At 37.3% G+C, this 18,620-nt stretch overlaps 1 protein-coding gene across 1 annotated transcript in view; it reads right to left on the bottom strand.

The window, feature by feature from the left end:
* Positions 1-6,122: 6,122 nt before the first annotated feature.
* STT3B (STT3 oligosaccharyltransferase complex catalytic subunit B) overlaps positions 6,123-18,620 on the bottom strand; it is an 87,267-nt gene continuing 74,769 nt past the window's right edge. The window contains exons 11-16 of the mRNA XM_065400038.1: positions 18,075-18,262; positions 17,315-17,486; positions 13,829-14,002; positions 12,398-12,511; positions 10,296-10,508; positions 6,123-7,799 (exon numbers count right to left, since the gene is read on the bottom strand). Coding sequence (XP_065256110.1) covers positions 7,719-7,799; positions 10,296-10,508; positions 12,398-12,511; positions 13,829-14,002; positions 17,315-17,486; positions 18,075-18,262 — 942 coding nt within the window. The 3' untranslated portion in view covers positions 6,123-7,718. The remainder of the gene's footprint in view (positions 7,800-10,295; positions 10,509-12,397; positions 12,512-13,828; positions 14,003-17,314; positions 17,487-18,074; positions 18,263-18,620) is intronic.

The following is an 18,620-nucleotide window of genomic DNA, read 5'->3' on the forward strand; positions in this document are numbered from 1 at the left end:
AAACACCACTGGCAGTGGTTATGCTAGGGAATGCCGATGTAATGGGGGAACCTGCTTTACAGCCCATCAGTCTTGTGTTATAGCTTTGAGCAGTCCTGTATTTTTGGTTCTTCTCTTTTTTTTAGGCCCTGCTGATTGCTTTGTGACATTTTCTCAGAAAATGCTACTTTTACACCAGGCATTATTTGCTAACCTACTACTTCATGGTGAAATAAGGGCTTTAGTAAATTAAAAAATAATACTGGGGGCAGTGATTTGTTTTGTAATGTAAAAATCTATAGCTTGATTTTACTTTGTAAGTAAACCACTGAGAGATGAAGAAAGTGAACTTCTAAAAATAGACAGTGTATTAACGCTTAGCTGCATTTCAGTTAAAGTGAGATGTATCGATTTTTCAAGAGAAAGTAATGGCCAAAAATGTAGTAAACTGACTTCTGCTCAGTGCTTAATTTACTTTTACAGTGACCCTTATAAACACCATTATATTTCTAACGAACAGTAGCATGAATGCCTAACTTTCAGTAGTACTGGCTAATTTTGTGCCTTTTGTCTGCTTTCTTAATACAGCTGCTTGTAGATACTAGACAAATAGATTTAGTTGACGCATTGCTCATCTGTTCATGTGCTCAAACTAGCATTTTATGTTAGTTATTTTTGGTAGATATTAAGGTTACTTAGATAAGTCAGAAAGTTATACAGTACTCAGGTGTATATGTAATTGAATGCACCATTCATTGTTAACTTGGAATTGGCCTTCAATAGATCTTTCAACCTAATGAGCTTCAGATCTCTATTAAATAGCTTGTAGTGTCCTTCATCTCTTAAAGCCACATTGTATCTGTCTGTACATACTTTTCTCTGCACATAAAAATCTAGGTTTTTTCTTAAATGTTTTAAAACCTATTTTAAAGAAATGTAGACTGTACAGGATCAGTTTTAATGTACAGAAATATTGTTTGTAAGGAAAGCTTTATTTTTAGGTATAGTGGATGCTTTTCTGTAATTATGATGTCAAAATGATGCCCCTGTGATAAGAGATGAACTTACAGGTAACTTCAGGAGAATTCATATACTTTGTGGTCTGCAGGAACTCATTTATATTGCTTGGGGCCACTCTTGTTTTAAAGAGGTTAGTCTGGTAAGTAACTGGAAACATTAACAAGTTATAATGTAGACTGCATTATGAAGAACAGTCTAAAATGCAGAATTAAACAGATGATAATTGGAGTACACCCTCAAAGTTGTAGCTTTAATTTTCAAACACCAAAGAACTTGGCCATGCGTTGATTACAAAGAGGAATTCGAGACCTCAAACGTTTGTTAGCAGTGCAGGACTGGACCTTTCCTTATTCACGGTATGACTATCAATGCTACGAAGATGCTGTAGCTCTTATTTTAAGGTGAATTTTAACTAATTTTGGACTTCTAATTTATTAAGGGTTTCTTCTCTGCATGGTTATTTGTTACCGCATGGCGAGACTATTCCATTTATGCTCCGATTAGATTGTTTTTTAATGCTGTGAAGAACCCTCGGATGCCGTTACCACTGTCTGCTTTCTAAAATAAATCCTGTGAGGCAAGCACAGTGCTCATGTTTGAAATATCTGAATCAAAAACAGATTTCAAAAATAAATTCAAGAAGTGTCTTCACTTTATTTTTTCTGATTAAATAAAATATATATTCTATGTATTACATAATGATAGGACAAGATTTTGAATATTAAGCAGTAACCAGCCTTATTCTGTAGGTTATTCCAATGTCTGTCTTGCACCTGCAAGTGAATAATTTTTGGGTAGCCGGTGTAAACTTTGAAATGTAATGTGACTCTCAATGTGTTTCAGATCTACCTTTTTTATGCACACATGTAGAACCTATGCAATCTTTTCTTCCTTAAAGTAGAACTGTTCAGCCAAAAAATGTAAGTTTATCGTTTAAAATTTTAAAATACTCTGGCAGTCACTTCTGATTAGCCTTCCTTTCACAATTTATGTGAATTAAAATTACATAAACTGACATCACTGTCAATAAATGATTCTTTCAGCTAGTGGTTTGGATGCTGTCGCTTTCCATTGAAATAATTAGTTAAAATGGCACCATTTGCTCAAAGGTCTGTAGATGTACAATATTTCTTTACCACATTCAATTGCATATGGGATCTGCTTCCATTGAAATCCTGTTTTTCTGCTGAGAATGCATGATATCAAACAGGGAACATTGTTTTAAATTAATTTTAAACAGCTGACTTGCTAGATGTGGGGGAAGAGGTGGCAGCTAGTGGCTGGGGCAGCACCACCCAACTGCAGGTAAGGATGGGGTGTGAACTGTGCAGAGAAGCCCTGGTGATGATTCTTGCAATGATTCCAACAATTAGTCTTAATTAATTTTGGGGTGGTAACATGCCTTATGTTGATCAACTGGGAGACCCTTAGAAAGGATATTATCAAGGTTTATCTAACTTCCTGAAGATCACTTTTATTCATTCGTTAGATTACTAAGTGTATCTTTCTGTAAAAGATCCTTGCCATGATCGATTCCTGCTCCTCCCATGAAACTTGATGAGTTCCTATAGATAACATTCAAACAGCAGCTCTAGATAATGGGATTCATGCCCTTCTATTACCAGTGGATGCATTTTCTCCAATAAATAAAAATATGAATTCAACACTTAAAATTTAGGTCTAAACCATTTAGAGTCCCTCAAATTTTGTATGATTAAAAATGTGAGGGGAGAGGAGGAGAAAGAAGAGTTTACACAATCTAATATGAATTTTTTTTCAGTTTCACTGAAGACAGTTTAGATTTGAAATATTCTTCCACTGTTGAAAATCCACACACCACAACCTTGTCCTGAGAACCAGAAAAAGAAACTGGCTGCAAAGACGACTCAACAGCACATATTGCACAGCCAGCTGCCCTTTTCAGCACATGGCTTCATTGCTATGGTTCTGAAGATGGACATACCACAGACAGACAAGCTTGGTTCTGATGTATATTTCCCTTGGAGCTTTTGTTATATAGATCTAGTCTTGAGCCCTGTTCTTAGACAATTCTGGCAAAGCTGAGACCTCAGCTGGTGCCACTGACGCTATCACAGTCTATATTCACTCAAGTCTATGTAGGATGAACAACAGGGACAAGCAGGAGTGACATAGATGAGCTGGAGAAATCTGGTGGGAAGATCTATTCCACTTATGTTCTGATAACTTTAAAAGATAAGACTTTACTCCTGAGGGAATTCTGTGCCAAAAAATTAAAAATCCTGCACACAATATTTTAAAATTAAGCAAATTTTATTTGTCAATAAATAAATGTGGCTCCAGCATGGCGAGGGGGAGCACAGGCCACTGGCTGTATTGAGGTGGGAGATTACGCTGAAGCCTCCACCAGTACAGGGACTGGGCAGTAAGGCTGCCCCGACATAGTGCAAGGGCTGGGCCCTGTGCTCCAGGTGCACCAGGTGGGGGCAGGCAGGCTCAGCCCAGCAGGATCCAAGTGTGGGGCAATCTGGGTGCCGGTGGCTCAGTGGGACATCTGGATGCACAGGAGCTCGGTGGTGGTTCCAGGTGCAGAGGTAATGGGACTCTGCAGGGGATCCAGGTAGTGGTTGAGGCCTAGTGGGGGGTTTGAGTGCTGGGAGAGTGGGGCTTGATGGGGTGGCAGTCCAGGTGCAGGACTTGTCATGGCAGGGATTCAGTAACCCTGCTGAAGGGACAACCCATGCTAGGCTCCTGCTTCCCTTATCCCCTTTTCTTCTCCACCCTCCCTCCCACATTTCCCCCACCACTCCCTGTAGCACAGAAAACAGAAAGGGAGTACGACTGGCACTAGGACCCAGTTCTCCAAGCCCTCTTCCCAATTCCAGCTGTTTGGGTAGGGACAGGCCAAGTGGTGGTGGATAATACTCGGACTCAAATGGGCCAAAGGATTCATCTGATTCTAAATGCACGTTTGTTAGGGAAGTGCATTAAGACAGCAAAAACTTACAGGGGAAGAGCCTTTCCAGTTTTGGCAGATTTCCAAGGAAGCTCATTGAGCTGAAACTGGGCAAGATTTTTATCTATGAGCCATGCCTAAGGCATGAGCCAAGAACCCATGCCCAAGAAGGTTGTTTTGGACCAGCGACTGATGGGTGAGGCAGAGCTAGCTAGTCTTGAAGGGGGTAGCGCACATTTCTTAACTCCAGGTAACAGCTACCCTTTGCCCAGTCTTCCCATGACGCCTTTGTTGTAGAGGTGGCTTTGCTCAAGGAGTGACTAGCTGCAATTATGATACTGTGCCCCAGAATCTTGACCTGTGATGTTGGGATTCATTTAGAATCCCCCTTTGGATTTTCACCACTGGGACTGCCATCCTTGAAGGCTTGGTAATCTATAACTCAATAGCCAGGTGGAGCTTTGAAAGGCTCAACCCTGGGAAATTTACATCTGCAACACACATAGCAGTATATACTGGTCTGCCATTAGATTCAGATGCCCTGTGCTGCTGATGCATGCCACAATGGTGAGTTCTGCTGCCTCAAAGGTGGACATTTGTAGATTTGCCTGGTGGCAGACATTTAGGTTCCACCTAGAGGACAGCAGACTTCCATGTCAATGACTGACAAACAGAACACCTCTCCACACTCTGTGGTCAAACCACAGAACCAGCAGCTGAAGTATGTTATTCAGTAAGCATAAGAAATCAAACTGATTTTCAAATGTTTGTGTAATCACTCCACCATTACACTAGTACCTGGCAAGAACCTCCCTATTAGAGGCAGATGAAGTATTTTACCCATACTGTTCCCTAGTTGCCCTATCACGTGTGCTGAGTGGGGTTTTCAGAAAACCTGTAATTCTGCAGATATCAACAGTTTTTAGTTACCATCCCTCAGAGTTTTGGACGTGATTAATCATTTTGAATTAGCCCCCAGCACAATAGGTCTTTGGTGCAATTCAAAGAAGTGAGTAGAAGGTAGTATATTTATATGCAACATGGTGGTATGGAAATGCTGGTAGCTGACATGGTTTGTATTCAGCTATGCTACCACTTCCTTCAAGGGTAAACATTCCTTAATAAGTGAGCCTGCTGTTCTTTTTCAATGCTGGGAAGTGAAAATCAAAAATTCTGATATAGTATTTTCAAGTAAGTAGAATGACAGGTAAGTAATTTCCCCTTCCCTTATCACCAGCATAGAGCTGGCTCACTTCCTCACTTGCTGCTGGTGCGTAGCATAGATTCCTTTATTTATAATTTTTTCTGTAACAATTACCATAGTAGCTGAACATCTCATTAATTTTCAATCGAATTGCAGTATGAGGATAAGAAACTGAGCAGACTCTGGGACTTGCTTAAAGTCGTTCAGGAAGTTATCAGATTTAGGCACAGAACCAGGATATTCAAGTTCAGTGCCTTAATAGGATCTCCTTTTTTCAGATGGCAAACTGTAAAGCTCAAGCTATATGTCTCTTAAAAACATGCATGTGTGGGGAAAGATAGTAGCTGCTCCTTGAAGACATTTTTAATAGCAATTCACAGAGGGTTCTACATTTTTGTGAACTTTCTAGGAATAGACTTAACTTGGGAAGGAACACAGTTCAATTAGTAGGGATTACTGTGGCTTTACTGAAGCAGTAATAGCAGCTCTGACAATCCTTCCACAAAGGCCAACTTTGCACTTTGGGAACTAGAGTAGTCTTTGTGACCAAGTACGGTTACTTAAATATTTTTGGAAGAACAAAAGCTTTCGAGCACTGTTAAAGCAGGCCCAAGCTTAACTTTGTTTTGCAAGTTTAGTGATTGAGGCAAAAATGATGGAGAGAATTTTCATATGAAGGAACAGACATCCTTATGTTTCATAATGGGCAAATTTTTTCTTCTTCATTCTATGGTGAACTCAATGCAGACACGGATTATACCATTTTACCTGGTGCTATGCTGTGATCTCAAATGTAGAATTGTATCTTCACTGAAGGGATTAAATTAGTGGAAGTGTCTCTTATACATGTAGTTTATAGCTTGATCAAATTGTAATACTCCTACATTTTAATCTCCTTAAGTGGGCCAAAGGATTCATGCTAGTAGAAAGCACCAATTTTTCAAGTTAATTTTAAGAGCAAAAATGACAAGACACCTTAACACAAAACTTGAATTAACTTTATTTTCCCCTATAGTTAACAACTGGTCTGCATTGAGCTTTAAAGCAACAAAGTAAAATGAAATCTCAAAAGGGCAAAGGGTCAGAAATCCAGAATTTTTAGTTTTGTGAAAATGTTGCAGCTGTAGTATTGGTCTGTAAAAGAACCATTAAGGTCAAAAAGGAGTTTATAAATCAAAAAATATTCTACACCTTGGGAAAAATCAGCAGTAACATTCTCACTGAATATTGTAAATTTACATTTTCTTCATGAAAGGTACATACTATTCTGCATTTTACACCAATACTTCTGGTGTAAATTAGATTTGCTTATATAAAAATGAGTTGCATCCTGTGGCAGGAAAATAAACAGCAAAAACCCTCTCTTTCACTTTATTAAAAGAACAAGAAATTTTTCAAGTCTGTATAAAGTTTCCTATAGCTGGAAAGTGAACATGTTCAATCTCCATTTATATTTTAGTGCATTTAATTTGACAATTGTCATTTTTAAAAAAAAATAAAAAAGCAAATAAGCACTAAAGCAGAAGTTTCATCAACTGATTAAGCACTCTAAATAAAAATGCAGAGAAAAAACACAATCCTTTCCAAAAAACAAACAACCCCCTCACCTGCCCTCACAAAAAAAGGTAGGTTGGGGTTTATAAACCCTCTATCTCTCCGAACAGCCACAGAAAGGGGATTTTGTATACTTGTCAACCTTTTTTTTTTTAAATTTAAAAAAGGTATATTTGTTTTACCATGTAAACATTTCACAAAATTAGTTTAACTTTAGTTCTGAAACACCAGCTGTTGTAGTGCTCAGTAGCATTCATTAATGTTGCTTCAGATTTTCAGAAGGATACAAATTTAGCCCTTATATCTACATTATACAAGATTTGTGCTGTGTAAGGCAGCAAATACTGCAATTGTTTTTTAAACAAAAGCAGCCTGTTCAATTTAAACTTATCATCCAAGTACTGTAATATGTCCAGTTATCATTTGTGAAAATGTAGCTTGCCTCTTATAGTCCAGACCAAAAAATTTACAGCAATAGAAAAAGTACATTTAATGAACCCATGTAAATAAATACTAAAAGGGAGAGTAATCTGTGTTTTCTAAGAGCTGAATTACAAAGATGTACATAGTCTCTTAATTGTTTTAAAAAAATCAACAGCTTGCAAAAACTAGTCACTTTACAGATTTCACCATTCCAGTTTACATTACATATTGCTTATTCAGCTGAAATATGTTTAAAAAAAAAAAATTGACAAGTATGCATGTGCCAAGGACCAAATTAGAGGGCTCTTTGGTGCAATCAGTCCAAATTCTCAACAGATTTGAAGGATAATATGTACCAAGAAAAAAAAATCTGCTGCTAGACTTGGACAGCAGCTCTGTCTTGCTTCACATTACAAATCTAAAACAGCTGTTCTCAATAAGCCAACATTTTTTAAATCAGACATTGCCTGAAAATTTTGTACAAGAATCTGGACCAATGATGGTTCTGTACCCTCATGTTGCTGTGAAACATGACTTGAGCTAAAGGCAAAGACTGGTTATCTCAAGGACAACTGCTTCATATTAGCAATCAGAACAGTGTATTTAAACTGTCTTCCTGTTGGGTCTCTTGCCTCTCTTTAAAATTAGTTTATTCTTAATGTAGCCCCGCTTCCTTTTGGCAGTCTAAAAAGAAAAACAGAATACATTGTATTAGTTAATTATAATGCTCTAGTATTTACACTGTAATGCTGTGCTTCAATCTTTGGACTTTTTTTTTTTTTTTAAAGTAAATTTAGGTAGTGGGCCTAAACTACTTCATATTGTCCTTTTATTTTAAAATTGTTAAACATATGACAGACTAGCCTCAGGCTACTATCTTAATAAAACCCAACATCCTCCCCTTTCACAAAGTTATATGAAAAGCCATTTGTTGCAAGATCCACAAGTCCTTCATGCATAGCCCTTCTCCAGAGCTGTGCTGATGCTAATAAGAGCAAAGATTCTAATTCAGCTTGATTAAGGACACAAAGAGCAAAAATGACATATAGAACAGTGGAGAACGTTAGTCTCAAACTTGGAAATGCAAAGTTTCCAGAGAACTGAGTATTGGGTAACAGAGTTTTCATCCTTGAGAGGATGACCAGGTTAAGTCTATCACTCACAGAACTGTAGTTTAGTGTAAACAGAGCATGATAACTTATGTCCTATATTACTGATGTACTGTATTAGAGCAACTATTAACATCTGTATGCTTTCAAGGAATAAATTAACATGCACAGGATAAGGGAGTTCTAGCCTTTTTATCCCCCACAATCAGTTTTGGAGCCTGAGTAGGGCCCTAAGATGACATTAAATGAGCAAAGAGGGCTATTTAATTTTCTATTTGATGTCCCAAATTTAAGGCTGAGCAGATTCATTAAATTAAGTAAGGACTAATGTAGTAAAGAGTTATTTTCATTGTTTGTATTTATATCTATGGGAGACCATAAACAGTCAGATTGTGTATTTAATTTGTCCTAAAGAACAGAATACGAAGTGCAGCTGCTCCAGCACATTTTACATGCAATTTGCTTGTCAGGCTCACCTGCAGGCCACTGACAAAGGGAAATAGAAACTACATCCCTTTAAGAAGCTGGAAAGCAGAGATATTGATTGTAACATTTAGAGTGCACCTTTCATTTTACCAACGGATATGACAAGTATACATATAAATTCATCTACTACTGATAACTATGTAACCATGCACAGGCAAAGTACATAACAGCTTAAGCATGTTGAATTTTCAGGGGTTCATGTGGTCAGAATAATTTTGCAAGTTGGAGGTTGGCCAGGAAGATACTGCTCATATAGTTACAAAAGATCCTTTAAGGCTCTATCTAAAGACACCTGGCTGCATTTGCACCCTAGCAACCTGCTGGTTCACTGATAATTAATGGAGACATTTATACAGTATGTAGAATTTACATGTCTCATGTGTCTGGCCACACTTTTATCCTGTCTTAGCTTGAGAGCAAATGGGTTGCTCAGCTTAAAGGAATACAGCTGACAGAAGTATGGTTAGGTTTATTATTAACAGGGGACTTCAGAAGCTGTCAGACCAGAACAATGTCAATACTACAACTTGAATTTCAGGTGTTCGAGTGCAAACTGCAATTGGCACTTTATTATAAAGTTTAAACTGAAAAAAAACGAAGTTCCAGGCCCCCTGGCAATATAGGCCAATTCAAAATATTCATGTTTAGCATTAAATTATGACTTCAACTCTAAAGGCAAGTTACCAATTACAAGTGAAATGGTTCAAAACAGATTCCTTTCTACCAATCTAATTACAGTCTAATTGGACTGTGCCACCAAAGCACCTTACAGACACTGATAAAATCTGTTCAAACATTTTGTATCCATAAAGTATCCTTAATAATTGTATGTTACACACTAATTTAATAGTGGTACTATCACTGTTCACTTGACAAGATTTGGGACTCCTACTTGGGATAAATCACTGCATATCACAGGGCTATCAGCTGCTGTGAAAGATTTTTCCTTTCACTTCCTCTGCAACACCCTACTCCCCCCCAACACTCTATTATAATAGACAAATAATGCACCAAGACCAAAATATGAAATGTGTTTAAAAAAAAGGAACATTTTAAGTGAGATGATTTCAAAGAGTAAGAAGCCAGACACTTAAGTTCCATCAACAAAAGGTTCAGATTTAATTTATTTCATACAAAAATGTTATTTTGAAACTTCTAGGCATCACTATTTACAAACAGGTTCAGAAAGCAACTTCCACATTATTTTTTACTTGGTGAGCCAGTTACTGAAACGTGATTGATGTACTTTGGAGAGTATACTTCAATTTACATGAATCTGTTTAAGATTTGTAACAGCCAGTGACACAGCCTATTGCCAGTTAGCAACACTGTCTATATAAAAAAAAAAAAAAAAAAAAAAAAAAAAAATCTAGCCTTGTGTCTTCACATGCTCACAGGTTAAGCAGACAGTAAATTAACAATTATTACCAGCAGACAGGTCTGATATTGGAGACTAATATGAATGAACCGTATCATAAAAAGATCTGGCTAGAGGAAATATATAACTCACCAGCTATGTGATTTATTGTTAAAAACAAATAAAACAGGTTGTTGCCCCTTTTGAGTTACTTCACTGGGAACCCACCTTCTTTGACAAATACTTCTGTTTTGGTAAAATGTTGGTTACTCTAGGTTTATGGTCCAATGTCTCTCTGTTGTTTAGTTCTTTCACTTTGTATATTCTTACAAGCCAATGCTCTGATGTAAAGGCTTCCTCCAAATGTTTGAATTTAATGTCCTTGTTGCCGATCTCAGCATTGCGTGTGCGATCAAATCCTGGTGGTGTCCGAAAATCCAGCTATAAAGTTAATGTTACACATCAGTTTGGAAAAAAATATGAAATGCATCACTGCTAACTGAGCTGCGCTCCACATTCCCTGGGCTAGACCTAAACTGCTTTAATGGGGAAAAGAATCTGAAGAGAATATTTTCTGTGCAATGTCATTACTGCTCAGAAAATCTTGAAGCCACAGCTTTTTTTAGTCAGCCAAACTAGAGCTCAACTAGTTCTGACAACTGGAAAGGAAACTGATCAAATGACTGATACTTGTACTATGTCTTCTGCATATGACCCAAGTCACCAGTGTCAGTGGTGAGTCTTATTTCCTTATTCAGAAAGGAAACAAGAACAATGATGGGAGAGCATGAATGTCCAAAGTGCAAGAGCCTGCGGTGCCTTATAAACATGGATGCTTTCTCTCTACCCTCTCTTTACAATGAAAATGCTGCATGGAAGAGTATGAATGTCCAAAGTTCCTTGCGTTGGCTCTATATGCCAAAGTCAGTCCTGAAGTTAAACAGGCATAAGGCCCACTGATCTCAGAGTTCTACTCACTTATATGAATATTGAATTTAGTGCTGTGTATCAGAAATGGAAGGGCACTCAAAAAGGGGAGCAGGAAAAAGAGAATAGAAAGTTTTATGGACTTAAAATAAGGCAAGTAGCAGATGGGAAAAATGGAAAAGGAAAGCATGAATGAATAACTAAGAATAAACTTTATTCACAGATGTAAACCTTAATTTATGCTAAATGCCATTCCAATGGGTGGGAGGAGAAACAGCTAACAAACAAATAGTTCAGACACATTTGTGAGAATTAGGTGAAGCCTTTAGGTCTTAGTAGGGTGCCAATGTGACCCTTAGCGTCAAAGTCTGGGGAAGTGAACATTTATTTGTTTATGGAAAGTATTTATTTAAGCACGGTTCCACACAAATGAAAAACTATGGCATAAAAAGAATAACTTGAAGTGTAACTCTTCAGCAAGATTACTGCTTACAGTGAATAACTAATTTCAAAGGTCTGCCCGAGGAAACAGAGATGAATACAAAGCAGCAGCAAAGGGTCCAAGATAAAGTCTAGAGAACAGCACTAGTACTGCTAGAGCAAATTAAAGATTACATACCATGGTAATAATTTTTTGCAAAAGCATGACATTAGCTTTGCAGATTAAGATAGCACTGATTTCCATCACTTCACTAGCAGAATGAACGCTAACATTCAATAAAAAAATGAACATCAAGATGACAACAGTTTTTTTGGCCTTATGTCAAATTCAAATTAAATAAAAAGGGGGATCTATTTAGCAATGGCATAACCTTTTCTCCAAGACATTTGCATTCTCATGCAATTCAAGTTTCATTTGAAGTGATTCAATTCCATACTTCATTACCTTTCTTCAATGCCCATTTGTGTAGTATTGGATTACAAAGAAGAAATCTCAATTAACCAAATTAACAAATGGCAGATTTTTATACTTTCAGAGATGCTAGTGATAACCTTATCCTTACAAAGTTGATGTGATCTCATCTCCCAGGGAACTGTATTCTCCAGTTGTGGGAACTGATGTAGGAGTTCATTTTAGCCCAAACAAATATTTGGATCTGAAAAGCAATTCTGCAACTCTCTACCCCGCATGGTCCTAGCGGACAGTTTATAGGTGTCAAACACAATAGATGCTACTGAGAGGTCTTTCTACAAGCAAATGTTTTCAATGCCATTTAGAATAACTGTAGAGAGATAGCAGGATTCTGTGTACCTAGGACTTGACAGACACATATCAGGGGTTTTAATAAGGGACTGATAAATGACAGGGGGCTGGTGCTGACATTGAACAAGCGAACTACGGATGACTGACAAGAGCTGAAAAACAATTGTAAGTAAGTGGAAAAGTTCCAGATACCACTAACCTGCATTTCTCCAAATCTGTAATAGGACATTTTATACATGAGGCAGTTCAGCAACGTTGGAGAACCTGCCTTGTCTACGCGGAACTCTCCCTGTGGAGTGAAGTAGTCACTTTCCTAAAAAAACAAACCAACAAGGAAGTCTCATTCCCTCTTCCACAAGACTCTCACTGATGGGATTTGATAAAGTGTGTAAACTGTCTTCTGTATTTTAAATATAAGGGAAGTTGTCCTTTAAACAGAAAGTGAGGCTCAACCTTAACTATAGCATAACAGCTGTGTAACTAAGGCACAGAGGTTGTGCACCATCAATTTTACTGAACAAATTTACCCCCTAGCTGACATGATCTTGCTAATCCATTTATTGTACGTAGATGTACATGACTTGTTTTTGCAAGTATTTCTATAGTAAACAGTTCTTGGAGAACACCAATATTCTGATATATTGATCAAATAAGGTGTATAATTTAGTTGGGCATCTACCAGAATTAGTATTTTATGCTTTATGCACCTGAACTACTATTAATTATTCTGGAATAACATAACTAGGTGTATGGCTATTGTGATATAAGCATGAACTATAGGTTGTATATACAACACACTTGAAACCACACATTTTAACATTTAGGAAATGGAATTGTTGATTGTGTAGAACAATAAATTTAAAAAAAAGTCAAGCAAAGGCCTGTGGTTACTGTCCCTGGACATGTGCTTGAATTTTAACTAACTGAGCAGATTGCTCCCTTACATCTGCTCACTTTACAACATTTTCTTTTGTCTACTAAAACTGTTGCTTGTCTTCTCCTGCAATATTCAACAACTGCAGAACTTGCATCTTGATTTAGAAAATGTGGATATTCCCTACCCTACAATATAAGTAAAATCCTTTTACTCTCCTATTGGCCCATAGTTCAGTGTGGTAGAAATTCACTTCCTGGAACTGTAGTATAAAAACTAAAAAAACAGCTCCTTAACAGTAACCATTTAAATGTTCAGAACATCCCTTTGGTGATTCAGTTCAAAGCTCAATGGTCACACTGTGACCCACACAGGCTATTCCAGTAGATATCCTGTGCTTTCAGTAACAGTTTTCAATTCCATAGATGAAACATACTAAAAAATGTAAAGTTTTAAAATGACTGACCCTTCAAGACCATATATACTGAAAGACAGCAGACTATCACTCACTGCCATCCAAACATGAAAGAACCCTAAAAAACCATATGATTTAACACATTTTATCAAATAAAATGGTAATAAAACATATAGATTCCCCCCTTGTGATAAGGTCACACCAGAAAAGTGACATTTTAATTAAGAATGGGATTCGAGATAAGATATTGCCATATGGTACCAAAAAATGGATCCAACAGAAATACTGTATTTTGCCAGGGACACACTACTCCTAGATTTGTTGTTTACATTTCCACTTACCCGGATATCTTTGGGATGCTCGCCCTCTGCTATTCTCACCATCCACAAGAACTTGTTGATATCATCACCAGAGTAGCCAATCACACCTCCAAAAATAATTAAAACATAATCCACATCCAGACTCCTCATGATCTCATATGCTGCTGTCTCATTTGATGACATTGCTTTTCCCACCTACAATATTACAGGCACAAATATCTTAGTATCTGTACAATTGCTTACCAGCAAGCTAAAGGGCCAGATCCTCAGCTGATGTAAATAACTGTAGCTCTACTGAAGTCAATGGAGCTACACCACTTAACACAAGCTGAGGCTCTAGTCCAAAACACATGCATTTACCCTTCACAGACCTTGTTCATCTCATTCTGTCTAAAGAAAACCCATTACTCCTCCATTTATCTGGAAACTGAAGAACCCAATCCCTATGAAAATTATATTATTCTTCATGGGAAAAATCAGTGTCTGTTGGACTGATCTTTACAGTATATAGGACAGTTATTATACAACTTTTTTTTGCTTTTCTACTGCTTCTTCAAACTACATTTGAATTGCCAACAGATAAAGGAGATGCTGTTTGGCAGAGTGGCCCAGTGCACAATGAAAAATATTTTAAAAAGAGTTGTGATAACTTCAAAATCAACAAATTCTTTAATGCGCAACTTAATTTTCCATTTTTCACTTTCATTGAGTTCATTGTGTCTACATAACCAAAAGGCAAATGTTTCAGAGAGGGGTAGGAATGTGTGTGTTTCTCTCTTTCTTTTCACTCTCTGTTCTCCCCCATTAGATTTACAGGGTGGAGTCATTTAGATTAAAAAAAACAAAACAACACACACACCACCAAGATAAGCTCTTCAAGTTCAAACACTACAGATAAGTTTTAGGTCAAAAGGTAATATATGGGGAAGAAAATAAAGTTCATTAACCATAGCCAGAATCTCTCATATAACAGTTGTTTTTTCAGAGTTTAAAAAAAAAAAAAAAAAAAACCAACAGAGTGGAGATATAGAGAAGATACACTTACAAGGTCAACACCTGCACCATTTTAAATTTAGGAAGCTCAACAGTAAATGAAAGTATAGCAATACATCACTAAGATATACATTACTATGGCAACTGTTTTATGTGCGAATTCCTTATGTTAAAATACATCAAAAATTAAAATTAAAAGAATGGTAAGGTTGTTAAGTCAACGACTTAAAAGCTAGGAAATGCCAGACTTAAGGTGACCCATGCAACATTAAATTTGGCCTCCTAATGCATATACATTATGATACAATCTTTAATTACATGGTCATATACTATTTTTTCCCACAGGACCCTTCGTTCAGTGAATGGGCAGTTATCCAGTGTGTGGATCCAAGCCTTTTCTCTCTCTCTACCGTTTCTCTCCACAACCATTCAAACACTGTACTGAATACAGAATGATTAATATCCACATGGGTATTAATATTGTGCTCTCCCCATAGTATCGGAGTTCTTCACAAACAATGAATCTGTCTTTAAAACACCCCTGTGAAATTGGGTGGTATCTCCATTTTACAGGAGGGAACTAAAGCACAGAGATTACAGCCGAAGATTAGCACAACACAGTATCAAAGCACACGTTAGATTAAGAACTGGCTAAATTAACAGATCTCAAAAATATGTATCAATGGGGAATCATATAATGGGGGCGGTTCTAGTCACCTTCTGCAGGGATTGGTACTAGGTCTGATGCTATTCAACATTTTCATCAAGACTCTGTAGTGAATATAAAATCACTGCTGATAAAATTTGTAGATGACAAAGACTGGCAGAATGGTAAAGAATGATAAAGACAGGACAGTCATATGAAGTGATATGGATCGCTTGGTAAGATGGACCTATTCAAACAAAACATGTTTTAATAAAGTCAAATGCAAAAGTTACACATATAAGAGCAAGGAATGCAGGCCATACCTACAGAATGGGGGACTATATCTTGGAAAGCAGTGAGTTTGAAAAGGATCTGCCAGTCTGGCCCCAGCTGTCTCACATTGGGCATCCAGAAAACAAGGAACACATAACTAGGATCAACTATGAATATGTTTATTCAGTGACTTGTCCTGCATCACACAGGAACTCTATGGTAGGGGCAAGGATAGAATCCAATTATCTAGGGTGGCAGGCAACCTCTATAACCATAGGACCACCCTTCCTTTTCCTGCAATCCCCTGCCTCATTCGCTTCACACCAACTACTGCAATAAATGTCTGGTGGAGTACTGCCTCAGCCTCCTTCACTACACAATCCTGATACATTCTCATATCTGTCCATATGCTGTGCAGTGAATGAAGCAGGGTTCCTGTGGGAAAAAATAGCATGTGATCATGTAATTAAAGATTGTATCATAATGCATGGCATCTGACCTGGAAAATCTGAGCCCAAACAGTTAAAGTTTGGAAAAGTTATAAACAAATGAAAATAAGGTCTTATCACAGGAAATGTCAGGCAACCTTAATTATAGGCAGTGCTACCAGCTCCACCTATAATACACAGGACTTAAAATTTCTACTCACCTGAGACGTAGGGAATTTATATATATAAAAATTGTGCCTATCCCTTGCAATTCTGAAGAAAATAATTCCAACTATTAACCAAATGTAACTGATATAATGCTGTCTTCCTGAGTCTGCACAGACAGCTCTAGTGATTCTGTTGCTGCTCAGAGCTTTTCCAAGTTTCAGCTGAGTAAAAACTTATCTGAATCTTGTCAATTTTCACAGAGCTATTCAGAATCTAGTAGGCAGCAGTGAAACTGATGAAGTAGATCAATTTCACTTTAATGCTGCTTAGCAAAACTGAGTAGCAGATGACCAGTTCTGGAACTAACAACTGGGGAAAGTGATTCAAAAACAGAGTCCAGGGAGGGCTACATTAGCAGAGACCAACCCACTCATCCATGTAGCAGCCAGGAGGCTCTAGGAACTAGAAGAGGAACAGAAAACTGCCAGAAGGAGTTATGTTGTGGGAGGGCTTCAAGTTTAGATATCTACAAATTTACATTTCCCTATTTTGATGCAGTCTTAATTCTCAGAATAATCTTTTATTTAAAGATAATTTAAGGGGGGAAAAAATCAACTACCAAATTAGATTTCAAGATTATCCAGTTCTAGTGTCTAATAATTTTGCTCCATGACAATCTAGTTGCAGCATGTATTTTTTACCTCAATGTAATGCAAGATTGAATCAGCACCACTGTTTCATATTTTGATCATACCGTTTAGATTTAGATATTTTGTATGTGAATTAAAAACATTCTAATTCTTTAATTTGGAAAGCAATCTTTCACACTGTAGTTTTAACATATGACAAACCTTTCTGTGCCCCTTCCATTCCTCATTCTATAGCAATTCTCTTTAAACCACGCTATGCGTAAACAACTTACAAATTGTTTTTAGAGTAAAAGTCAGCCAGATATTTTGATGTTTTTAACCTCAGAGTACATAAAACTACCTTCCTTACCAGGGCTATGTGGCTGTTGTTCCAGGTATTGTTATCAACTAAAGTAGTCCGATTGGCCATTCCTGCTATCTGATAGCCATAGTCCCACCAAGACATTACTCGAGCATGTTCATCTGTATTTTGTCTTAGCCAATAGTATGCCTCTCTGAAATCATCCAGGATGTTCCGAGTGCTGAAAGAGAAGCATCAGTTTAGCCTATATTCAAACTAATGTCAGCATCAATTTAACCACTAGGTGGCTACTGCTTTGTGGAGATCTAAATCAATGCTCAAAACAATCTGCATACACACATAATTCTTCTAAAGTAAGTTTGCTGATGACGCACTCAAGAGATTTGATTAACATGATGACAGCTGGCTAGTCAGAAAACAAACAACTTTTGCAGAGGTGACAAAATTGTATTTTGAATAGTATATTCACGTACAGAGTTTATACGTGGATGAACTACGTGCATCTTTTACATTATCTGTAAACACAAGCTAGCTTACAAATTGTTTTTAAATTAAAAGTCAATCAAGTATTTTGATGTTTTTACTTCTGACTGCATAAAACTAGTTTTACCATTTTGTTGGGATGGGGGTGGAGGGGCAGAATTAGAAATTGGCTATTTAGGTCAGATCTGAGATTACAGAAATAGAATGGAAGAAGCTGAAAGGGAAGGCAAAACAACTCGAGATACCAATCTCTGGAGCCCACCAACTTTTTTTTTTTTTAAATTTGCCTTTAGAAATTGCCTTCAAATATACAGTGCTTTCTTACCCATCATGATTGTATGAAGCCAGAACAACACTAGGACTGGAGTATGCATTGCTAGTTACCCAAGTGCAGTGGACAGCAAACATCATCAACAACATCAGCATCAACATAGTAACAATACTCTTGATGTTGGGACCCAGTCCTTCTTCTGTTTTTTCCTGTTCAGATACGTGTTTCCTCACTTTACCTGCCTGAATAAACACAAATTGAACTGTTACAGCAGCTTAGATATAAAAGATGTTTTTCTGGCCATGGCAATGGACCCAATAGCTTTCTCTACACCATTGCCAACTCACAATATCATGTAAATAAAAAGATCAATAAAGTAGTTCTCCAAATCTGAATATGTACAGGGAGATTTTTACATCCAGTACCATGTAAAATGAATTCTTCATTTAAAATCTTCCTTAATAGCATAAAATGCTCACATCAGATGAACGCTTCAGAGCCTTGTTGAGGTGACAGTTGAGTGCAGGGCAAAGTAAGAGGTGAAAATAAGGCCATTGTAGTTGAGAAGAGCTACAAAAAACAAAGCTTGCCATTGTTAAG

Source organism: Emys orbicularis, chromosome 2, assembly GCF_028017835.1.
Source record: "Emys orbicularis isolate rEmyOrb1 chromosome 2, rEmyOrb1.hap1, whole genome shotgun sequence".
Classification (NCBI taxonomy): Eukaryota; Metazoa; Chordata; order Testudines; family Emydidae; genus Emys; species Emys orbicularis.